The sequence below is a fragment of the Acanthaster planci genome, linkage group LG21 (assembly GCF_054643075.1).
Source record: "Acanthaster planci isolate LZ-2023a linkage group LG21, COTS_SCS, whole genome shotgun sequence".
Taxonomy (NCBI): Eukaryota; Metazoa; Echinodermata; class Asteroidea; order Valvatida; family Acanthasteridae; genus Acanthaster; species Acanthaster planci.
The window spans coordinates 10,530,243-10,554,703 of record NC_141797.1 but is presented as its reverse complement, the minus strand read 5'-3'; the positions used below and the strand labels follow the sequence as shown (position 1 = coordinate 10,554,703).

At 37.3% G+C, this 24,461-nt stretch overlaps 5 protein-coding genes and 3 long non-coding RNA genes across 8 annotated transcripts in view; all 8 read left to right on the top strand.

Annotated features, from left to right (window-relative positions):
* Positions 1 to 182: 182 nt before the first annotated feature.
* LOC147795781 (uncharacterized) lies at positions 183 to 5,013 on the top strand. The gene is made up of 7 exons (XM_087131475.1): positions 183 to 371; positions 3,263 to 3,310; positions 3,717 to 3,797; positions 3,991 to 4,071; positions 4,204 to 4,284; positions 4,419 to 4,499; positions 4,901 to 5,013. The coding sequence occupies exons 1-7, from the start codon at positions 284 to 286 to the stop codon at positions 5,011 to 5,013; spliced, it is 573 nt and encodes a 190-aa protein (XP_086987601.1). The 5' UTR covers positions 183 to 283.
* A 435-nt stretch (positions 5,014 to 5,448) lies between these two features.
* On the top strand, positions 5,449 to 6,477 carry LOC147795780 (uncharacterized). Its single transcript, XR_015423693.1, has 4 exons — positions 5,449 to 5,526; positions 5,658 to 5,738; positions 5,873 to 5,953; positions 6,353 to 6,477. It is a non-coding gene; the product is annotated as an uncharacterized LOC147795780 (long non-coding RNA).
* A 10-nt stretch (positions 6,478 to 6,487) lies between these two features.
* LOC147795779 (uncharacterized) lies at positions 6,488 to 10,158 on the top strand. Its single transcript, XM_087131474.1, has 14 exons — positions 6,488 to 6,542; positions 6,637 to 6,717; positions 6,898 to 6,978; positions 7,111 to 7,191; positions 7,326 to 7,406; positions 7,806 to 7,886; positions 8,090 to 8,170; positions 8,351 to 8,431; positions 8,564 to 8,644; positions 8,779 to 8,859; positions 9,260 to 9,340; positions 9,544 to 9,624; positions 9,805 to 9,885; positions 10,148 to 10,158. The coding sequence occupies exons 1-14, from the start codon at positions 6,488 to 6,490 to the stop codon at positions 10,156 to 10,158; spliced, it is 1,038 nt and encodes a 345-aa protein (XP_086987600.1).
* A 4,221-nt stretch (positions 10,159 to 14,379) lies between these two features.
* On the top strand, positions 14,380 to 15,149 carry LOC147795778 (uncharacterized). The gene is made up of 3 exons (XR_015423589.1): positions 14,380 to 14,459; positions 14,594 to 14,674; positions 15,075 to 15,149. It is a non-coding gene; the product is annotated as an uncharacterized LOC147795778 (long non-coding RNA).
* A 676-nt stretch (positions 15,150 to 15,825) lies between these two features.
* Positions 15,826 to 19,567, top strand: LOC147795777 (uncharacterized). Its single transcript, XM_087131473.1, has 8 exons — positions 15,826 to 15,913; positions 16,048 to 16,128; positions 16,813 to 16,893; positions 17,044 to 17,154; positions 18,535 to 18,615; positions 18,748 to 18,828; positions 18,963 to 19,043; positions 19,443 to 19,567. The coding sequence occupies exons 1-8, from the start codon at positions 15,826 to 15,828 to the stop codon at positions 19,553 to 19,555; spliced, it is 717 nt and encodes a 238-aa protein (XP_086987599.1). The 3' UTR covers positions 19,556 to 19,567.
* A 10-nt stretch (positions 19,568 to 19,577) lies between these two features.
* On the top strand, positions 19,578 to 21,947 carry LOC147795776 (uncharacterized). Its single transcript, XM_087131472.1, has 10 exons — positions 19,578 to 19,632; positions 19,727 to 19,807; positions 19,988 to 20,068; positions 20,201 to 20,281; positions 20,416 to 20,496; positions 20,896 to 20,976; positions 21,180 to 21,267; positions 21,441 to 21,521; positions 21,654 to 21,734; positions 21,869 to 21,947. Exons 1-10 carry the CDS (start codon positions 19,578 to 19,580, stop codon positions 21,945 to 21,947), a joined length of 789 nt encoding a protein of 262 aa, XP_086987598.1.
* A 396-nt stretch (positions 21,948 to 22,343) lies between these two features.
* On the top strand, positions 22,344 to 22,974 carry LOC147795775 (uncharacterized). Its single transcript, XR_015423606.1, has 3 exons — positions 22,344 to 22,429; positions 22,633 to 22,713; positions 22,894 to 22,974. It is a non-coding gene; the product is annotated as an uncharacterized LOC147795775 (long non-coding RNA).
* Positions 22,975 to 24,355: 1,381 nt separating this feature from the next.
* LOC110981206 (uncharacterized) overlaps positions 24,356 to 24,461 on the top strand; it is a 47,835-nt gene continuing 47,729 nt past the window's right edge. Inside the window, exon 1 of the mRNA XM_087131039.1 lies at positions 24,356 to 24,436. The gene's annotated coding sequence lies outside the window, so the exon portion shown is untranslated. The remainder of the gene's footprint in view (positions 24,437 to 24,461) is intronic.

Below are 24,461 nucleotides of genomic sequence, written 5' to 3'. Positions count from 1 at the left end.
TTCATTGAAAAAGATATATATATTTCGTTCTCATAGTCTTTTGTTTCTTCTTTTATTGCCGTTCCCCCCGCCCCCCCCCTCAGCCTCACGTCCACCGCCGTGGACTTTGGAAGACGAGATCAATGGGTATGCAAAAATAAGAAGCTCGCGTGATATATTGAGTACACGGGTTCTTAGTGTAATTCAAAAACCGCATTGCAACAGAATTGCTGTCATTGCCAACAGGTTGAGAAATGCCTTGTTGTACTTCATCTCTGGGAAATATTCGGCTTTCACGAGCAAGATGAGGCACGGAGTAAAGTTCCAACTATTTTTCCTGGTCGTCCTGTGGGTTATTGCCGTTGGGTCTGTAACGCCACAAACCACAATAGGTAATTTTTAGTTGTAATGTTGTAATCCTTTTCATGCTTCGTAATCCCTTGTCAAATCGGGTTGGCTATGAAAAGTACCACGTCTTTGACAAAAATCTCTCTAATCTGGTAATTTTAACATTACATGGTTTGTAAGCTTTTCCAATGCCGCAGGTGGGAAATTTATGAACTTCCTGAAACCCGTCAACCGTTGAAATTCGAGAATCGAAGGGGGCGTTGTCGTTAACGTATATATTTATTGCTGTTCCTTTAGTTTGGTGCAGGCTGTTCAAGCGATAGATTGTACCTCATCCCTTTTTTTATCTTTTCGGCTTTCCCCCCTATAAATTCCTTGCTGCGGCTAGAGTACTTATTTGCCACATAAATATTCGACCCATACGAAGTTTTGATTCATCTTTTTCATATTTGAAAACGTGTACCAACCTAAATTAAAAGCGCCCCCTATTCGTCTGGACTGTGGTGCTGAGGATGACTTCATATCCGAGGAATCCTCTGATGAAATAAAGCCTTTCCACTCTGGAAGTGAACAGAAGTCGTAATTAAGAAAAACTCTGGAATTTCCTTTGCGAATTAATGAAAAGCCTATTCCACTAGTCTGTATGACGGCAAATCCAGGTCAATTCAGCAGTTGTAGGAAACGCAAATAAGTTTGTGTAAAACACAAACATTGTGCTGTTAACTATCTTAGGTCAAGGTCGCCTCTGAGAAATTTTAAGCAATTTGAAATTCCCGAGGTGTCTTTTTAGGATAACTGATCATAAGTGAAAAGCCTATGAGATTGTGGAATCTCTAGCAAGTAAGAAAGCCAGCCCAGTCACCAACTGCTCAACGGAAGTAGGTCAGGTACGACTAGAAGCAACTGAAGATTGGAACTGTAGCATCAGAGGTGTCGCTGTCAACGTGTGAGAAAAGAAGAAAGAAGCCCTGCTTCAAAAGCGCGCCATCCATGCCCCACTGAAATTTGTTTCTAAGTACATAGTTAATGGAATATTCAGCTATCTGTTGAAGGGAAAATCGAGTTATGGCCATTGTGACGCCAAGTGCGTTTGTGAAGAAGCAAGAGAAACACTGACTATCCACAACCGTTCGATTACAATAAGTGGATGGAGTTGGGAAGATCAGTTAACTTGAACCAGACTTTGGAATTAAAATGGCTGAATGGTTGAAAACCTGCAGAGTAAAGTCCCTATCTTTACTCGGTTCCGAATCTGAAAAATGATCAGAAGAGAAAAGTTTCCATCTAACAAACAACAAAACAGGAATGATCTCCAGCGACTCTGCTAGGAAGTGCCCTAAGACATCTCATTTGGTCTGCCTGAAGCTGTTGGCAAGCAGAATGCTTGAACCGCTTGATTGAACTTAAAATACCGAAGGACGCATACAACCTAATATTTGGTCTGGTGTGCTTCGGGAAAGACTGCATCACGACAAAACATCTCCAGGCCCGTTGCCTGACCAGAGACAGGGGGGGGGTTCGTCAAACCAAAAGGTGGAACTTCTGGCACTATGAACACAAATTTTTATACAAAGCCCTATTGCTATGTGCTTTGGGAAATTACATTGAAAAGTTGCATGTCTGGTGCGAACCAAAGGTTGCATGTAACACTTGTACACAGTAGTTTTCAATATTGAATAAACTGAACAAAAATACATTGATTTCAAACCCTTTGAAACACCTGAAATGTGGATATTTGCCGGAACTTCCTGACGGTACATATGACTAGAGATTGATTAATTAATATGCAGAATCGTGGTCACCTTAACATTTAGAATCAAAGTATAAGCCGTAGCTTGTGTGCCGAATATTACAATCTATTTAAAATATTCAGTACACAAAAAAGACCACCAACAAGCGGAGCTCAGTAGCAACGGGGGGGGGGTTCGTCGAACCCCCCCCCAGCCTACGGGCCTGCCTCTATAGATTTTTGGAACGGGGAAATTTCCGTCTGGTTTCACAGGTTTCCATATTTTTCCCTTTTTCAGTTTACTGGCTTGTTTCGTGGTTGCCTTTTTGGCAAATATAGGCCCCTATAATAACTCTCTTCGTTCCAAGTTGTCGACTGTGGCAACTTTGGCGAAAAAATAGTCATGAACACATTTTCCCTTGTACAGGAGACCCGTAGCAGAGATTGTGAAGCTCTGTTTTATTTGGAATTCCATATCTGCCGTCGTGCGTCGCCCGTCGTGCGTCGCCCGTGGTTATTTCTCACCACGCAAAGGGGTTTTCCAATTTACCCTCTTCACCAGCGTACGTGCATGACACACATCATGTCTTTACACGACTACGGAATCCCTTATTGACATAAAACAATTATTTTGTTGAAAAGCCACAGCAGTCAGGGTTGAGTGGGCCGGCATGCAGGTATTGATCAAAGAGTTGTCCCAGTGTTCAAGAACCCATAACCACACCCAGACAGATCCTTGTACATTACAGTGCACTTTAGAAACTCCTCGTGACAGATAGGTGTTTGTTGAGTGCCATTCTGTGCGGTCAATTCTAAGTACCCTTATGAAAAGATTCCTCTTCACCGTTGAAGTTCTGATAAAACGTCAGTTTTCTGGTCGTTGTTGGAATGCAGGATTCAAGATTACAATCAAACAAAGTAAACTTGACATGGTAACCTGTGGTATTCATGTTAAAACTGTTAAAGCACTTGTAGGCATGCTGTTGATTTTGCAACGCCGATATCTTCCCATAAAGTTGTTTTCTTTCCCTACAAAACCAAATGATTCATTATTCTCTCTAATAAAGCAGCCTCACTTTAACAAAACAATGAAAAAGAATTAAATGTTGAGGACTTCTTCGAAATAACAAAGAAACAGAACTTCCTCAGAGTACCCTCAAATGAAGTACCTTTAACGTTTCCCTTTGATAACAACGATCCTTTCAGAGACCACTTCGTCATCAGGTACTTCTCCTTTGGAGACAACAACTGAAGGTAATACCGCGAAAGCTAAACGACTGTTATCTTCATTTCTTAATGTTGCACCAGTTTTAAAATTGAATGTAGATTTTTATTGCCATGATGAACAATTTGACTAAACCTTCTAGACTAGAGAGTCGACATTTCCTGAAACGAAGATTCTTTTTTTTCCGAGGACGTTTTCCAATCCTCTGAAGATATCCCACCATAATTAGAAAAAATTCTTCTAATTTTTTAGAGAAGCAAGAAAGAAACATTTCTAAAGGTAGATTGGTTTGGTTGGTGGGTCAGCGGTTTTCAAGCCTCACGAAACATTTGAACGTTTCAGAAAAAACATTGTAAGAAATATACTTCTTTATATAACCATAGGTGACAAAATTCCAATCCAGTCTGGTGTTTTTGATGTTTGTTGTGAATGCAGAGGCATTGTCTACCGTAACAACAGGCGTTTCCGAAACTACCATCTTGTTGGGTACTTCCCCTGACAGAGTAACAACTGAAGGTAATTTTGCAAGTGGAAAAGGGCCTTTGTGTTTGTGATGTCAATGGAAGAATGGCTTTTATTTCATGAAGAAATTTAGGAGTAGTAATCCTGTGGAGATTTGGTAAGGAGCTCGACGTTTTCTAGCTGTCTCAGTTGACCGTTTGAGAAAATTTCTTTGAAGTTTCCATTCATTACTTTGCCTTGACTACAGATTTGAAATCTACAGTGTCAACGTCCCTCACAGATACAACAGTGTCACACACTACATTGCCAGTGGAGACAACTTCGGAAGGTAAATTGTTGACACCAACTGTTCCTTCTCAATCACCATGGAATTGGAGATTTTTTCTTGTAAGCGCAAGGACAAATTTCAACCTTTGAAATAATATATTTCAAATATTCAGTATGTTTTGTTCGATGGCAGATTTCAAATCTACAGGATCGACTGCCCCTTCAGAAACAACGGTCTCATCCACAACGTTGGCAGCAGAAACAACATCTGCAGGTCATATTTTTAAGCCAAGTATTCATCAACGTTTTCCGTAAAATTTCAGAGTTTTTCTAAAGCGATTTTGTGAACTTCATAATGAAATTGTAAAAGGATTAGTATCAAATGTTAAGATTTTGGTTTCATTACAGGCTTCGCTTCTACTTTAAGAACAACCCTTTCAGAGACCACTTCGTCATCAGGTACTTCTACCTTGGAGACAACAACTGAAGGTAATACCGCGAAAGCTAAACGACTGTTATCTTCATTTCTTAATGTTGCACCGGTTTAAAAAATAAATGTATTTTTTTGTTGCCATGATGAACAATTTGACAAGAACTGAATGAGAGTCGACATTTCCAGAAACGCAGATTCTTTTTTCCCCAGGACGTTTTCCAATCCTCTGAAGATATCCCACCATAATAAAACAAAAGTCTTCTATTTCTAGAAAAGCAAGAAAGAAACATTTCGAAAGGTAGATTGTTTTGGTTGGTGAGTGGACGGTTTTCACAAAATACTGAAATATTAAAACGTTTCCGAAAGAAAAAATGTAAGAAATATTCTTTTATATATCTCCTTGGGTGACAAAATTCCAATCCAGTCTGGTGTTTTTGATGTTTTGTTGTGAATACAGAGGCATTGTCTACCATAACAACCGGCGTTTCCGAAACTACAATCTTGTTGGATACTTCGCCTGAAAGAGTAACAACTGAAGGTAATTTTGCAAATGGAAATGGGCCTCTGTGAAGGTGATTTTTTCAATGGAACAATGGCTTTTATTTCATCAAAAAGACATTTAGAGGTAGTGATCCTGCGGAGATTTGGTAAGGTGGTCCACGTTTTCTAGCTTTCGCAGATATTTGACCGTTTGAGGAAATTTCTTCGAGGTTTCCATTCAATACTTTGTATTGACTACAGATTTGAAATCTACAGAGTCAGCCTCCCTCAGAGATACAACAGTGTCATCTACTACATTGCCAGTGGAGACAACTTTTGAAGGTAAATTGTTGACACCAAGTGTTCTGTCTCAATACTCTTGGAATTGGAGATTTTCCTTTTTCTGGTCAGTGCAAGGAGAAATTTCAAACTTTGAGAAAAATTATTTCAAATATTCGTTATGGTTGACCGTTTGAGAAAATTTCTTTGAAGTTTCCATTCATTACTTTGCCTTGACTACAGATTTGAAATCTACAGTGTCAACGTCCCTCACAGATACAACAGTGTCACACACTACATTGCCAGTGGAGACAACTTCGGAAGGTAAATTGTTGACACCAACTGTTCCTTCTCAATCACCATGGAATTGGAGATTTTTTCTTGCAAGCGCAAGGACAAATTACAAACTTTGAGATAATATATTCAAATATTCATTATGTTTTGTTCGATGGCAGATTTCAAATCTACAGGATCGACTGCCCCTTCAGAAACAACGGTCTCATCCACAACGTTGGCAGCAGAAACAACATCTGCAGGTCAAATTTTTAAGCCAAGTATTCATCAACGTTTTCCATAAAATTTCAGAGTTTTTCTAAAGCGATTTTGTGAACTTCATAATGAAATTGTAAAAGGATTAGTATTAAATGTTAAGATTTTGGTTTCATTACAGGCTTCGCTTCTACTTTAAGAACAACCCTTTCAGAGACCACTTCGTCATCAGGTACTTCTACCTTGGAGACAACAACTGAAGGTAATACCGCGAAAGCTAAACGACTGTTATCTTCATTTCTTAATGTTGCACCGGTTTAAAAAATAAATGTATTTTTTGTTGCCATGATGAACAATTTGACGAGAACTCAATGAGAGTCGACATTTCCAGAAACGCAGATTCTTTTTTCCCCAGGACGTTTTCCAATCCTCTGAAGATATCCCACTATAATAAAACAAAAGTCTTCTATTTCTAGAAAAGCAAGAAAGAAACATTTCGAAAGGTAGATTGTTTTGGTTGGTGAGTGGACGGTTTTCACAAAATACTGAAATATTGAAACGTTTCCAAAAGAAAAAATGTAAGAAATATTCTTTTATATATCTCCTTGGGTGACAAAATTCCAATCCAGTCTGGTGTTTTTCATGTTTGTTGTGAATGCAGAGGCATTGTCTACCATAACAACCGGCGTTTCCGAAACTACAATCTTGTTGGATACTTCGCCTGAAAGAGTAACAACTGAAGGTAATTTTGCAAATGGAAATGGGCCTCTGTGAAGGTGATTTTTTCAATGGAACAATGGCTTTTATTTCATCAAAAAGACATTTAGAAGTAGTGATCCTGCGGAGATTTGGTAAGGTGGTCCACGTTTTCTAGCTTTCTCAGATATTTGACCGTTTGAGGAAATTTCTTCGAAGTTTTCATTCATTACTTTGTATTGACTACAGATTTGAAATCTACAGAGTCAGCCTCCCTCAGAGATACAACAGTGTCATCTACTACATTGCCAGTGGAGACAACTTTTGAAGGTAAATTGTTGACACCAAGTGGTCTGTCTCAATACTCTTGGAATAGGAGATTTTCCTTTTTCTGGTCAGTGCAAGGAGAAATTCCAACCTTTGAGAAAATTTATTTCAAATATTCGTGATGGTTGACCGTTTGAGAAAATTTCTTTGAAGTTTCCATTCATTACTTTGCCTTGACTACAGATTTGAAATCTACAGTGTCAACGTCCCTCACAGATACAACAGTGTCACACACTACATTGCCAGTGGAGACAACTTTGGAAGGTAAGTTGTTGACACCAACTGTTCCTTCTCAATCACCATGGAATTGGAGATTTTTTCTTGCAAGCGCAAGGACAAATTACAAACTTTGAGATAATATATTTCAAATATTCATTATGTTTTGTTCGATGGCAGATTTCAAATCTACAGGATCGACTGCCCCTTCAGAAACAACGGTCTCATCCACAACGTTGGCAGCAGAAACAACATCTGCAGGTCAAATTTTTAAGCCAAGTATTCATCAACGTTTTCCATAAAATTTTAGAGTTTTTCTAAAGCGATTTTGTGAACTTCATAATGAAATTGTAAAAGGATTAGTATTAAATGTTAAGATTTTGGTTTCATTACAGGCTTCGCTTCTACTTTAAGAACAACCCTTTCAGAGACCACTTCGTCATCAGGTACTTCTACCTTGGAGACAACAACTGAAGGTAATACCGCGAAAGCTAAACGACTGTTATCTTCATTTCTTAATGTTGCACCGGTTTAAAAAATAAATGTATTTTTTGTTGCCATGATGAACAATTTGACGAGAACTCAATGAGAGTCCACATTTCCAGAAACGCAGATTCTTTTTTCCCCAGGACGTTTTCCAATCCTCTGAAGATATCCCACCATAATAAAACAAAAGTCTTCTATTTCTAGAAAAGCAAGAAAGAAACATTTCGAAAGGTAGATTGTTTTGGTTGGTGAGTGGACGGTTTTCACAAAATACTGAAATATTGAAACGTTTCCGAAAGAAAAAATAAAAGAAATATTCTTTTATATATCTCCTTGGGTGACAAAATTCCAATCCAGTCTGGTGTTTTTGATGTTTGTTGTGAATGCAGAGGCATTGTCTACCGTAACAACCGGCGTTTCCGAAACTACAATCTTGTTGGATACTTCGCCTGAAAGAGTAACAACTGAAGGTAATTTTGCAAATGGAAATGGGCCTCTGTGAAGGTGATTTTTTCAATGGAACAATGGATTTTATTTCATCAAAAAAACATTTAGAAGTAGTGATCCTGCGGAGATTTGGTAAGGTGGTCCACGTTTTCTAGCTTTCTCAGATATTTGACCGTTTGAGGAAATTTCTTCGAAGTTTTCATTCATTACTTTGTATTGACTACAGATTTGAAATCTACAGAGTCAGCCTCCCTCAGAGATACAACAGTGTCATCTACTACATTGCCAGTGGAGACAACTTTTGAAGGTAAATTGTTGACACCAAGTGGTCTGTCTCAATACTCTTGGAATAGGAGATTTTCCTTTTTCTGGTCAGTGCAAGGAGAAATTCCAACCTTTGAGAAAATTTATTTCAAATATTCGTGATGGTTGACCGTTTGAGAAAATTTCTTTGAAGTTTCCATTCATTACTTTGCCTTGACTACAGATTTGAAATCTACAGTGTCAACGTCCCTCACAGATACAACAGTGTCACACACTACATTGCCAGTGGAGACAACTTCGGAAGGTAAGTTGTTGACACCAACTGTTCCTTCTCAATCACCATGGAATTGGAGATTTTTTCTTGCAAGCGCAAGGACAAATTACAAACTTTGAGATAATATATTTCAAATATTCATTATGTTTTGTTCGATGGCAGATTTCAAATCTACAGGATCGACTGCCCCTTCAGAAACAACGGTCTCATCCACAACGTTGGCAGCAGAAACAACATCTGCAGGTCAAATTTTTAAGCCAAGTATTCATCAACGTTTTCCATAAAATTTCAGAGTTTTTCTAAAGCGATTTTGTGAACTTCATAATGAAATTGTAAAAGGATTAGTATTAAATGTTAAGATTTTGGTTTCATTACAGGCTTCGCTTCTACTTTAAGAACAACCCTTTCAGAGACCACTTCGTCATCAGGTACTTCTACCTTGGAGACAACAACTGAAGGTAATACCGCGAAAGCTAAACGACTGTTATCTTCATTTCTTAATGTTGCACCGGTTTAAAAAATGAATGTATTTTTTTGTTGCCATGATGAACAATTTGACGAGAACTCAATGAGAGTCGACATTTCCAGAAACGCAGATTCTTTTTTCCCCAGGACGTTTTCCAATCCTCTGAAGATATCCCACTATAATAAAACAAAAGTCTTCTATTTCTAGAAAAGCAAGAAAGAAACATTTCGAAAGGTAGATTGTTTTGGTTGGTGAGTGGACGGTTTTCACAAAATACTGAAATATTGAAACGTTTCCGAAAGAAAAAATAAAAGAAATATTCTTTTATATATCTCCTTGGGTGACAAAATTCCAATCCAGTCTGGTGTTTTTGATGTTTGTTGTGAATGCAGAGGCATTGTCTACCGTAACAACCGGCGTTTCCGAAACTACAATCTTGTTGGATACTTCGCCTGAAAGAGTAACAACTGAAGGTAATTTTGCAAATGGAAATGGGCCTCTGTGAAGGTGATTTTTTCAATGGAACAATGGCTTTTATTTCATCAAAAAGACATTTAGAAGTAGTGATCCTGCGGAGATTTGGTAAGGTGCTCCACGTTTTCTAGCTTTCTCAGATATTTGACCGTTTGAGGAAATTTCTTCGAAGTTTCCATTCATTACTTTGTATTGACTACAGATTTGAAATCTACAGAGTCAGCCTCCCTCAGAGATACAACAGTGTCATCTACTACATTGCCAGTGGAGACAACTTTTGAAGGTAAATTGTTGACACCAAGTGGTCTGTCTCAATACTCTTGGAATAGGAGATTTTCCTTTTTCTGGTCAGTGCAAGGAGAAATTCCAACCTTTGAGAAAATTTATTTCAAATATTCGTGATGGTTGACCGTTTGAGAAAATTTCTTTGAAGTTTCCATTCATTACTTTGCCTTGACTACAGATTTGAAATCTACAGTGTCAACGTCCCTCACAGATACAACAGTGTCACACACTACATTGCCAGTGGAGACAACTTTGGAAGGTAAGTTGTTGACACCAACTGTTCCTTCTCAATCACCATGGAATTGGAGATTTTTTCTTGCAAGCGCAAGGACAAATTACAAACTTTGAGATAATATATTTCAAATATTCATTATGTTTTGTTCGATGGCAGATTTCAAATCTACAGGATCGACTGCCCCTTCAGAAACAACGGTCTCATCCACAACGTTGGCAGCAGAAACAACATCTGCAGGTCAAATTTTTAAGCCAAGTATTCATCAACGTTTTCCATAAAATTTCAGAGTTTTTCTAAAGCGATTTTGTGAACTTCATAATGAAATTGTAAAAGGATTAGTATCAAATGTTAAGATTTTGGTTTCATTACAGGCTTCGCTTCTCCTTTAAGAACAACCCTTTCAGAGACCACTTCGTCATCAGGTACTTCTACCTTGGAGACAACAACTGAAGGTAATACCGCGAAAGCTAAACGACTGTTATCTTCATTTCTTAATGTTGCACCGGTTTAAAAAATAAATGTATTTTTTTGTTGCCATGATGAACAATTTGACGAGAACTCAATGAGAGTCGACATTTCCAGAAACGCAGATTCTTTTTTCGCAGGACGTTTTCCAATCCTCTGAAGATATCCCACCATAATAAAACAAAAGTCTTCTATTTCTAGAAAAGCAAGAAAGAAACATTTCGAAAGGTAGATTGTTTTGGTTGGTGAGTGGACGGTTTTCACAAAATACTGAAATATTGAAACGTTTCCGAAAGAAAAAATGTAAGAAATATTCTTTTATATATCTCCTTGGGTGACAAAATTCCAATCCAGTCTGGTGTTTTTGATGTTTGTTGTGAATGCAGAGGCATTGTCTACCGTAACAACCGGCGTTTCCGAAACTACAATCTTGTTGGATACTTCGCCTGAAAGAGTAACAACTGAAGGTAATTTTGCAAATGGAAATGGGCCTCTGTGAAGGTGATTTTTTCAATGGAACAATGGCTTTTATTTCATCAAAAAGACATTTAGAAGTAGTGATCTTGCGGAGATTTGGTAAGGTGGTCCACGTTTTCTAGCTTTCTCAGATATTTGACCGTTTGAGGAAATTTCTTCGAAGTTTTCATTCATTACTTTGTATTGACTACAGATTTGAAATCTACAGAGTCAGCCTCCCTCAGAGATACAACAGTGTCATCTACTACATTGCCAGTGGAGACAACTTTTGAAGGTAAATTGTTGACACCAAGTGGTCTGTCTCAATACTCTTGGAATAGGAGATTTTCCTTTTTCTGGTCAGTGCAAGGAGAAATTCCAACCTTTGAGAAAATTTATTTCAAATATTCGTGATGGTTGACCGTTTGAGAAAATTTCTTTGAAGTTTCCATTCATTACTTTGCCTTGACTACAGATTTGAAATCTACAGTGTCAACGTCCCTCACAGATACAACAGTGTCACACACTACATTGCCAGTGGAGACAACTTTGGAAGGTAAGTTGTTTACACCAACTGTTCCTTCTCAATCACCATGGAATTGAAGATTTTTTCTTGCAAGCGCAAGGACAAATTACAAACTTTGAGATAATATATTTCAAATATTCATTATGTTTTGTTCGATGGCAGATTTCAAATCTACAGGATCGACTGCCCCTTCAGAAACAACGGTCTCATCCACAACGTTGGCAGCAGAAACAACATCTGCAGGTCAAATTTTTAAGCCAAGTATTCATCAACGTTTTCCATAAAATTTCAGAGTTTTTCTAAAGCGATTTTGTGAACTTCATAATGAAATTGTAAAAGGATTAGTATTAAATGTTAAGATTTTGGTTTCATTACAGGCTTCGCTTCTCCTTTAAGAACAACCCTTTCAGAGACCACTTCGTCATCAGGTACTTCTACCTTGGAGACAACAACTGAAGGTAATACCGCGAAAGCTAAACGACTGTTATCTTCATTTCTTAATGTTGCACCGGTTTAAAAAATAAATGTATTTTTTTGTTGCCATGATGAACAATTTGACGAGAACTGAATGAGAGTCGACATTTCCAGAAACGCAGATTCTTTTTTCCCCAGGACGTTTTCCAATCCTCTGAAGATATCCCACCATAATAAAACAAAAGTCTTCTATTTCTAGAAAAGCAAGAAAGAAACATTTCGAAAGGTAGATTGTTTTGGTTGGTGAGTGGACGGTTTTCACAAAATACTGAAATATTGAAACGTTTCCGAAAGAAAAAATAAAAGAAATATTCTTTTATATATCTCCTTGGGTGACAAAATTCCAATCCAGTCTGGTGTTTTTGATGTTTGTTGTGAATGCAGAGGCATTGTCTACCGTAACAACCGGCGTTTCCGAAACTACAATCTTGTTGGATACTTCGCCTGAAAGAGTAACAACTGAAGGTAATTTTGCAAATGGAAATGGGCCTCTGTGAAGGTGATTTTTTCAATGGAACAATGGATTTTATTTCATCAAAAAGACATTTAGAAGTAGTGATCCTGCGGAGATTTGGTAAGGTGGTCCACGTTTTCTAGCTTTCTCAGATATTTGACCGTTTGAGGAAATTTCTTCGAAGTTTTCATTCATTACTTTGTATTGACTACAGATTTGAAATCTACAGAGTCAGCCTCCCTCAGAGATACAACAGTGTCATCTACTACATTGCCAGTGGAGACAACTTTTGAAGGTAAATTGTTGACACCAAGTGGTCTGTCTCAATACTCTTGGAATAGGAGATTTTCCTTTTTCTGGTCAGTGCAAGGAGAAATTCCAACCTTTGAGAAAATTTATTTCAAATATTCGTGATGGTTGACCGTTTGAGAAAATTTCTTTGAAGTTTCCATTCATTACTTTGCCTTGACTACAGATTTGAAATCTACAGTGTCAACGTCCCTCACAGATACAACAGTGTCACACACTACATTGCCAGTGGAGACAACTTTGGAAGGTAAGTTGTTTACACCAACTGTTCCTTCTCAATCACCATGGAATTGAAGATTTTTTCTTGCAAGCGCAAGGACAAATTACAAACTTTGAGATAATATATTTCAAATATTCATTATGTTTTGTTCGATGGCAGATTTCAAATCTACAGGATCTACTGCCCCTTCAGAAACAACGGTCTCATCCACAACGTTGGCAGCAGAAACAACATCTGCAGGTCAAATTTTTAAGCCAAGTATTCATCAACGTTTTCCATAAAATTTCAGAGTTTTTCTAAAGCGATTTTGTGAACTTCATAATGAAATTGTAAAAGGATTAGTATTAAATGTTAAGATTTTGGTTTCATTACAGGCTTCGCTTCTACTTTAAGAACAACCCTTTCAGAGACCACTTCGTCATCAGGTACTTCTACCTTGGAGACAACAACTGAAGGTAATACCGCGAAAGCTAAACGACTGTTATCTTCATTTCTTAATGTTGCACCGGTTTAAAAAATGAATGTATTTTTTTGTTGCCATGATGAACAATTTGACGAGAACTCAATGAGAGTCGACATTTCCAGAAACGCAGATTCTTTTTTCCCCAGGACGTTTTCCAATCCTCTGAAGATATCCCACTATAATAAAACAAAAGTCTTCTATTTCTAGAAAAGCAAGAAAGAAACATTTCGAAAGGTAGATTGTTTTGGTTGGTGAGTGGACGGTTTTCACAAAATACTGAAATATTGAAACGTTTCCGAAAGAAAAAATAAAAGAAATATTCTTTTATATATCTCCTTGGGTGACAAAATTCCAATCCAGTCTGGTGTTTTTGATGTTTGTTGTGAATGCAGAGGCATTGTCTACCGTAACAACGGGCGTTTCCGAAACTACAATCTTGTTGGATACTTCGCCTGAAAGAGTAACAACTGAAGGTAATTTTGCAAATGGAAATGGGCCTCTGTGAAGGTGATTTTTTCAATGGAACAATGGATTTTATTTCATCAAAAAGACATTTAGAAGTAGTGATCCTGCGGAGATTTGGTAAGGTGGTCCACGTTTTCTAGCTTTCTCAGATATTTGACCGTTTGAGGAAATTTCTTCGAAGTTTTCATTCATTACTTTGTATTGACTACAGATTTGAAATCTACAGAGTCAGCCTCCCTCAGAGATACAACAGTGTCATCTACTACATTGCCAGTGGAGACAACTTTTGAAGGTAAATTGTTGACACCAAGTGTTCTGTCTCAATACTCTTGGAAAAGGAGATTTTCCTTTTTCTGGTCAGTGCAAGGAGAAATTCCAACCTTTGAGAAAATTTATTTCAAATATTCGTGAAGGTTGACCGTTTGAGAAAATTTCTTTGAAGTTTCCATTCATTACTTTGCCTTGACTACAGATTTGAAATCTACAGTGTCAACGTCCCTCACAGATACAACAGTGTCACACACTACATTGCCAGTGGAGACAACTTTGGAAGGTAAGTTGTTGACACCAACTGTTCCTTCTCAATCACCATGGAATTGGAGATTTTTTCTTGCAAGCGCAAGGACAAATTACAAACTTTGAGATAATATATTTCAAATATTCATTATGTTTTGTTCGATGGCAGATTTCAAATCTACAGGATCGACTGCCCCTTCAGAAACAACGGTCTCATCCACAACGTTGGCAGCAGAAACAACATCTGCAGGTCAAATTTTTAAGCCAAGTATTCATCAACGTTTTCCATAAAATTTCAGAGTTTTTCTAAAGCGATTTTGTGAACTTCATAATGAAATTGTAAAAGGATTAGTATTAAATGTTAAGATTTTGGTTTCATTACAGGCTTCGCTTCTACTTTAAGAACAACCCTTTCAGAGACCACTTCGTCATCAGGTACTTCTACCTTGGAGACAACAACTGAAGGTAATACCGCGAAAGCTAAACGACTGTTATCTTCCTTTCTTAATGTTGCACCGGTTTAAAAAATAAATGTATTTTTTTGTTGCCATGATGAACAATTTGACGAGAACTCAATGAGAGTCGACATTTCCAGAAACGCAGATTCTTTTTTCCCCAGGACGTTTTCCAATCCTCTGAAGATATCCCACCATAATAAAACAAAAGTCTTCTATTTCTAGAAAAGCAAGAAAGAAACATTTCGAAAGGTAGATTGTTTTGGTTGGTGAGTGGACGGTTTTCACAAAATACTGAAATATTGAAACGTTTCCGAAAGAAAAAATGTAAGAAATATTCTTTTATATATCTCCTTGGGTGACAAAATTCCAATCCAGTCTGGTGTTTTTGATGTTTGTTGTGAATGCAGAGGCATTGTCTACCATAACAACCGGCGTTTCCGAAACTACAATCTTGTTGGATACTTCGCCTGAAAGAGTAACAACTGAAGGTAATTTTGCAAATGGAAATGGGCCTCTGTGAAGGTGATTTTTTCAATGGAACAATGGCTTTTATTTCATCAAAAAGACATTTAAAAGTAGTGATCCTGCGGAGATTTGGTAAGGTGGTCCACGTTTTCTAGCTTTCTCAGATATTTGACCGTTTGAGGAAATTTCTTCGAAGTTTTCATTCATTACTTTGTATTGACTACAGATTTGAAATCTACAGAGTCAGCCTCCCTCAGAGATACAACAGTGTCATCTACTACATTGCCAGTGGAGACAACTTTTGAAGGTAAATTGTTGACACCAAGTGTTCTGTCTCAATACTCTTGGAATTGGAGATTTTCCTTTTTCTGGTCAGTGCAAGGAGAAATTCCAACCTTTGAGAAAATTTATTTCAAATATTCGTGAAAGTTGACCGTTTGAGAAAATTTCTTTGAAGTTTCCATTCATTACTTTGCCTTGACTACAGATTTGAAATCTACAGTGTCAACGTCCCTCACAGATACAACAGTGTCACACACTACATTGCCAGTGGAGACAACTTCGGAAGGTAAGTTGTTGACACCAACTGTTCCTTCTCAATCACCATGGAATTGGAGATTTTTTCTTGCAAGCGCAAGGACAAATTACAAACTTTGAGATAATATATTTCAAATATTCATTATGTTTTGTTCGATGGCAGATTTCAAATCTACAGGATCGACTGCCCCTTCAGAAACAACGGTCTCATCCACAACGTTGGCAGCAGAAACAACATCTGCAGGTCAAATTTTTAAGCCAAGTATTCATCAACGTTTTCCATAAAATTTTAGATTTTTTCTAAAGCGATTTTGTGAACTTCATAATGAAATTGTAAAAGGATTAGTATTAAATGTTAAGATTTTGGTTTCATTACAGGCTTCGCTTCTCCTTTAAGAACAACCCTTTCAGAGACCACTTCGTCATCAGGTACTTCTACCTTGGAGACAACAACTGAAGGTAATACCGCGAAAGCTAAACGACTGTTATCTTCATTTCTTAATGTTGCACCGGTTTAAAAAATAAATGTATTTTTTTGTTGCCATGATGAACAATTTGACGAGAACTCAATGAGAGTCGAAATTTCCAGAAACGCAGATTCTTTTTTCCCCAGGACGTTTTCCAATCCTCTGAAGATATCCCACCATAATAAAACAAAAGTCTTCTATTTCTAGAAAAGCAAGAAAGAAACATTTCGAAAGGTAGATTGTTTTGGTTGGTGAGTGGACGGTTTTCACAAAATACTGAAATATTGAAACGTTTCCGAAAGAAAAAATGTAAGAAATATTCTTTTATATATCTCCTTGGGTGACAAAATTCCAATCCAGTCTGGTGTTTTTGATGTTTGTTGTGAATGCAGAGGCATTGTCTACCATAACAACCGGCGTTTCCGAAACTACAATCTTGTTGGATACTTCGCCTGAAAGAGTAACAACTGAAGGTAATTTTGCAAATGGAAATGGGCCTCTGTGAAGGTGATTTTTTCAATGGAACAATGGCTTTTATTTCATCAAAAAGACATTTAGAAGTAGTGATCCTGCGGAGATTTGGTAAGGTGGTCCACGTTTTCTAGCTTTCTCAGATATTTGACCGTTTGAGGAAATTTCTTCGAAGTTTTCATTCATTACTTTGTATTGACTACAGATTTGAAATCTACAGAGTCAGCCTCCCTCAGAGATACAACAGTGTCATCTACTACATTGCCAGTGGAGACAACTTTTGAAGGTAAATTGTTGACACCAAGTGTTCTGTCTCAATACTCTTGGAATTGGAGATTTTCCTTTTTCTGGTCAGTGCAAGGAGAAATTCCAACCTTTGAGAAAATTTATTTCAAATATTCGTGATGGTTGACCGTTTGAGAAAATTTCTTTGAAGTTTCCATTCATTACTTTGTCTTGACTACAGATTTGAAATCTACAGTGTCAACGTCCCTCACAGATACAACAGTGTCACCCACTACATTGCCAGTAGAGACAACTTCTGAAGGTAAACTGTTGACACCAAGTCTTCTTTCTCACTCCCCTTGGAATTGGAGATTTTTTCTTGCAAGCACAAGGACAAATTTCAACCTTTGAGATAATATATTTCAAATATTCGTTATGGTTTCTTCGATGGCAGATTTCAAATCTACAGGGTCGACTGCCCCTTCAGAAACAACGGTCTCATCCACAACGTTGGCAGCAGGAACAACATCTGCAGGTCATATTTTTAAGCCAAGTATTCATCTGCGTTTCCCATGAAATTTCAAAGTTTTTCTAAAGCGATTTTGTGGACTTCATAATGAAATTATAAAAGAATTAGTATCAAATGTTTAAATGAAGAGTTTGGTTTCATTACAGGCTACGCTTCTACCTTAACAACAACCCTTTCAGAGACCACTTCGTCATCAGGTACTTCGCCTTTGGAGACAACAACTGAAGGTAATATCCCGAAAGCTAAACGACTGTTATCTTCCTTTCTTAATGTTGCACCGGTTGTAAAATTGAATGTAGATTTTTGTTGCCATGATGAACAATTTGACGAGAACTGCATGAGAGTCGACATTTCCAGAGATGCAGATTCTTATTTCCTAGGACGTTTTCTAATCCTCTGAAGATATCCCACCATGATTAAAAAATTTTTTTCTATTTTTTTAGAAAAGCAAGAAAGAAACATTTCGAAAGGTAGATTGTTTTGGTTGGTGGGTTGATGGTTTTCACAAAATAATGGAATATTAGAACGTTTCCGACCGAACAAATGTAAGAAATATTCTTTTATATATCTCCTTGGTTGACACAATTCCAATCCAGTCTGGTGTTTTTGATGTTTGTTGTGAATGCAGAGGCATTGTCTACCGTAACAACCGGCGTTTCCGAAACTACAATCTTGTTGGATACTTCGCCTGAAAGAGTAACAACTGAAGGTAATTTTGCAAATGGAAATGGGCCTCTGTGAAGGTGATTTTTTCAATGGAACAATGGCTTTTATTTCATCAAAAAGACATTTAGAAGTAGTGATCCTGCGGAGATTTGGTAAGGTGGTCCACGTTTTCTAGCTTTCTCAGATATTTGACCGTTTGAGGAAATTTCTTCGAAGTTTTCATTCATTACTTTGTATTGACTACAGATTTGAAATCTACAGAGTCAGCCTCCCTCAGAGATACAACAGTGTCATCCACTACATTGCCAGTGGAGACAACTTTTGAAGGTAAATTGTTGACACCAAGTGTTCTGTCTCAATACTCTTGGAATTGGAGATTTTCCTTTTTCTGGTCAGTGCAAGGAGAAATTCCAACCTTTGAGAAAATTTATTTCAAATATTCGTGATGGTTGACCGTTTGAGAAAATTTCTTTGAAGTTTCCATTCATTACTTTGCCTTGACTACAGATTTGAAATCTACAGTGTCAACGTCCCTCACAGATACAACAGTGTCACACACTACATTGCCAGTGGAGACAACTTCGGAAGGTAAGTTGTTGACACCAACTGTTCCTTCTCAATCACCATGGAATTGGAGATTTTTTCTTGCAAGCGCAAGGACAAATTACAAACTTTGAGATAATATATTTCAAATATTCATTATGTTTTGTTCGATGGCAGATTTCAAATCTACAGGATCGACTGCCCCTTCAGAAACAACGGTCTCATCCACAACGTTGGCAGCAGAAACAACATCTGCAGGTCATATTTTTAAGCCAAGTATTCATCAACGTTTTCCATAAAATTTCAGAGTTTTTCTAAAGCGATTTTGTGAATTTCATAATGAAATTGTAAAAGGATTAGTATTAAATGTTAAGATTTTGGTTTCATTACAGGCTTCGCTTCTACTTTAAGAACAACCCTTTCAGAGACCACTTCGTCATCAGGTACTTCTACCTTGGAGACAACAACTGAAGGTAATACCGCGAAAGCTAAACGACTGTTATCTTCATTTCTTAATGTTGCACCGGTTTAAAAAATTAATGTATTTTTTTGTTGCCATGATGAACAATTTGACGAGAACTGAATGAGAGTCGAAATTTCCAGAAACGCAGATTCTTTTTTCGCAGGACGTTTTCCAATCCTCTGAAGATATCCCACCATAATAAAACAAAAGTCTTCTATTTCTAGAAAAGCAAGAAAGAAACATTTCGAAAGGTAGATTGTTTTGGTTGGTGAGTGAACGGTTTTCACAAAATACTGAAATATTGAAACGTTTCCGAAAGAAAAAATGTAAGAAATATTCTTTTATATATCTCCTTGGGTGACAAAATTCCAATCCAGTCTGGTGTTTTTCATGTTTGTTGTGAATGCAGAGGCATTGTCTACCATAACAACCGGCGTTTCCGAAACTACAATCTTGTTGGATACTTCGCCTGAAAGAGTAACAACTGAAGGTAATTTTGCAAATGGAAATGGGCCTCTGTGAAGGTGATTTTTTCAATGGAACAATGGCTTTTATTTCATCAAAAAGACATTTAGAAGTAGTGATCCTGCGGAGATTTGGTAAGGTGGTCCACGTTTTCTAGCTTTCTCAGATATTTGACCGTTTGAGGAAATTTCTTCGAAGTTTTCATTCATTACTTTGTATTGACTACAGATTTGAAATCTACAGAGTCAGCCTCCCTCAGAGATACAACAGTGTCATCCACTACATTGCCAGTGGAGACAACTTTTGAAGGTAAATTGTTGACACCAAGTGTTCTGTCTCAATACTCTTGGAATTGGAGATTTTCCTTTTTCTGGTCAGTGCAAGGAGAAATTCCAACCTTTGAGAAAATTTATTTCAAATATTCGTGATGGTTGACCGTTTGAGAAAATTTCTTTGAAGTTTCCATTCATTACTTTGCCTTGACTACAGATTTGAAATCTACAGTGTCAACGTCCCTCACAGATACAACAGTGTCACACACTACATTGCCAGTGGAGACAACTTCGGAAGGTAAGTTGTTGACACCAACTGTTCCTTCTCAATCACCATGGAATTGGAGATTTTTTCTTGCAAGCGCAAGGACAAATTACAAACTTTGAGATAATATATTTCAAATATTCATTATGTTTTGTTCGATGGCAGATTTCAAATCTACAGGATCGACTGCCCCTTCAGAAACAACGGTCTCATCCACAACGTTGGCAGCAGAAACAACATCTGCAGGTCATATTTTTAAGCCAAGTATTCATCAACGTTTTCCATAAAATTTCAGAGTTTTTCTAAAGCGATTTTGTGAATTTTATAATGAAATTGTAAAAGGATTAGTATTAAATGTTAAGATTTTGGTTTCATTACAGGCTTCGCTTCTACTTTAAGAACAACCCTTTCAGAGACCACTTCGTCATCAGGTACTTCTACCTTGGAGACAACAACTGAAGGTAATACCGCGAAAGCTAAACGACTGTTATCTTCATTTCTTAATGTTGCACCGGTTTAAAAAATTAATGTATTTTTTTGTTGCCATGATGAACAATTTGACGAGAACTGAATGAGAGTCGAAATTTCCAGAAACGCAGATTCTTTTTTCGCAGGACGTTTTCCAATCCTCTGAAGATATCCCACCATAATAAAACAAAAGTCTTCTATTTCTAGAAAAGCAAGAAAGAAACATTTCGAAAGGTAGATTGTTTTGGTTGGTGAGTGAACGGTTTTCACAAAATACTGAAATATTGAAACGTTTCCGAAAGAAAAAATGTAAGAAATATTCTTTTATATATCTCCTTGGGTGACAAAATTCCAATCCAGTCTGGTGTTTTTCATGTTTGTTGTGAATGCAGAGGCATTGTCTACCATAACAACCGGCGTTTCCGAAACTACAATCTTGTTGGATACTTCGCCTGAAAGAGTAACAACTGAAGGTAATTTTGCAAATGGAAATGGGCCTCTGTGAAGGTGATTTTTTCAATGGAACAATGGCTTTTATTTCATCAAAAAGACATTTAGAAGTAGTGATCCTGCGGAGATTTGGTAAGGTGGTCCACGTTTTCTAGCTTTCTCAGATATTTGACCGTTTGAGGAAATTTCTTCGAAGTTTTCATTCATTACTTTGTATTGACTACAGATTTGAAATCTACAGAGTCAGCCTCCCTCAGAGATACAACAGTGTCATCTACTACATTGCCAGTGGAGACAACTTTTGAAGGTAAATTGTTGACACCAAGTGTTCTGTCTCAATACTCTTGGAATTGGAGATTTTCCTTTTTCTGGTCAGTGCAAGGAGAAATTCCAACCTTTGAGAAAATTTATTTCAAATATTCGTGATGGTTGACCGTTTGAGAAAATTTCTTTGAAGTTTCCATTCATTACTTTGCCTTGACTACAGATTTGAAATCTACAGTGTCAACGTCCCTCACAGATACAACAGTGTCACACACTACATTGCCAGTGGAGACAACTTCGGAAGGTAAGTTGTTGACACCAACTGTTCCTTCTCAATCACCATGGAATTGGAGATTTTTTCTTGCAAGCGCAAGGACAAATTACAAACTTTGAGATAATATATTTCAAATATTCATTATGTTTTGTTCGATGGCAGATTTCAAATCTACAGGATCGACTGCCCCTTCAGAAACAACGGTCTCATCCACAACGTTGGCAGCAGAAACAACATCTGCAGGTCATATTTTTAAGCCAAGTATTCATCAACGTTTTCCGTAAAATTTCAGAGTTTTTCTAAAGCGATTTTGTGAACTTCATAATGAAATTGTAAAAGGATTAGTATCAAATGTTAAGATTTTGGTTTCATTACAGGCTTCGCTTCTACTTTAAGAACAACCCTTTCAGAGACCACTTCGTCATCAGGTACTTCTACCTTGGAGACAACAACTGAAGGTAATACCGCGAAAGCTAAACGACTGTTATCTTCATTTCTTAATGTTGCACCGGTTTAAAAAATAAATGTATTTTTTGTTGCCATGATGAACAATTTGACGAGAACTCAATGAGAGTCGACATTTCCAGAAACGCAGATTCTTTCTTCCCCAGGACGTTTTCCAATCCTCTGAAGATATCCCACCATAATAAAACAAAAGTCTTCTATTTCTAGAAAAGCAAGAAAGAAACATTTCGAAAGGTAGATTGTTTTGGTTGGTGAGTGGGCAGTTTTCACAAAATACTGGAATATTGGAAGTTTCCCGAAAGAACAAATGTAAGAAATATTCTTCTATACATCTCCTTGGTTGACACAATTCCAATCCAGTCTGGTGTTTTTGATGTTTGTTGTGAATGCAGAGGCATTGTCTACCGTTACAACAGGCGTTTCCGAAACTACAATCTTGTTGGATACGTCGCCTGAAAGAGCAACAACTGAAGGTAATTTTGCAAATGGAAAAGGGCCTCTGTGCAGGTGATTTTTTCAATGGAAGAATGGCTTTTATTTCATCAAGAAGAAATTTAGGAGTAGTGATCCTGCGGAGATTTGGTAAGGAGCTCGACGTTTTCTAGCTTTCTCAGATATTTGACCGTTTGAGGAAATTTCTTCGAAGTTTCCATTCATTACTTTGTATTGACTACAGATTTGAAATCTACAGAGTCAGCCTCCCTCAGAGATACAACAGTGTCATCTACTACATTGCCAGTGGAGACAACTTCTGAAGGTAAATTGTTGACACCAAGTGTTCTGTCTCAATACTCTTGGAATTGGAGATTTTCCTTTTTCTGGTCAGTGCAAGGAGAAATTCCAACCTTTGAGAAAATTTATTTCAAATATTCGTGATGGTTGACCGTTTGAGAAAATTTCTTTGAAGTTTCCATTCATTACTTTGCCTTGACTACAGATTTGAAATCTACAGTGTCAACGTCCCTCACAGATACAACAGTGTCACACACTACATTGCCAGTGGAGACAACTTCGGAAGGTAAATTGTTGACACCAACTGTTCCTTCTCAATCACCATGGAATTGGAGATTTTTTCTTGTAAGCGCAAGGTGAAATTCCAACCTTTGAGAAAATGTATTTCAAATATTCGTTATTTTTTGTTCGATGGCAGATTTCAAATCGACAGGGTCGTCTGCCCCTTCAGAAACAACGGTCTCTTCCACAACGTTGGCAGCAGAAACAACATCTGCAGGTCATATTTTTTTTTCACCAAGTATTCATCAACGTTTTCCGTAAAATTTCAGAGTTTTTCTAGAGCGATTTTGCGAATTTCATAATGATATTATAAAAGGATTAGTATCAAATGTTTAAATGAACATTTTGGTTTCATTACAGGCTTCGCTTCTACTTTAAGAACAACCCTTTCAGAGACCACTTCGTCATCAGGTACTTCTACCTTGGAGACAACAACTGAAGGTAATACCGCGAAAGCTAAACGACTGTTATCTTCATTTCTTAATGTTGCACCGGTTTAAAAAATAAATGTATTTTTTGTTGCCATGAAGAACAATTTGACAAGAACTCAGTGAGAGTCGACATTTCCAGAAACGCAGATTCTTTCTTCCCCAGGACGTTTTCCAATCCTCTGAAGATATCCCACCATAATAAAACAAAAGTCTTCTATTTCTAGAAAAGCAAGAAAGAAACATTTCGAAAGGTAGATTGTTTTGGTTGGTGAGTGGACAGTTTTCACAAAATACTGAAATATTGAAACGTTTCCGAAAGAAAAAATGTAAGAAATATTCTTTTATATATCTCCTTGGGTGACAAAATTCCAATCCAGTCTGGTGTTTTTGATGTTTGTTGTGAATGCAGAGGCATTGTCTACCATAACAACCGGCGTTTCCGAAACTACAATCTTGTTGGATACTTCGCCTGAAAGAGTAACAACTGAAGGTAATTTTGCAAATGGAAATGGGCCTCTGTGAAGGTGATTTTTTCAATGGAACAATGGCTTTTATTTCATCAAAAAGACATTTAGAAGTAGTGATCCTGCGGAGATTTGGTAAGGTGGTCCACGTTTTCTAGCTTTCTCAGATATTTGACCGTTTGAGGAAATTTCTTCGAAGTTTTCATTCATTACTTTGTATTGACTACAGATTTGAAATCTACAGAGTCAGCCTCCCTCAGAGATACAACAGTGTCATCCACTACATTGCCAGTGGAGACAACTTTTGAAGGTAAATTGTTGACACCAAGTGTTCTGTCTCAATACTCTTGGAATTGGAGATTTTCCTTTTTCTGGTCAGTGCAAGGAGAAATTCCAACCTTTGAGAAAATTTATTTCAAATATTCGTGATGGTTGACCGTTTGAGAAAATTTCTTTGAAGTTTCCATTCATTACTTTGCCTTGACTACAGATTTGAAATCTACAGTGTCAACGTCCCTCACAGATACAACAGTGTCACACACTACATTGCCAGTGGAGACAACTTCGGAAGGTAAGTTGTTGACACCAACTGTTCC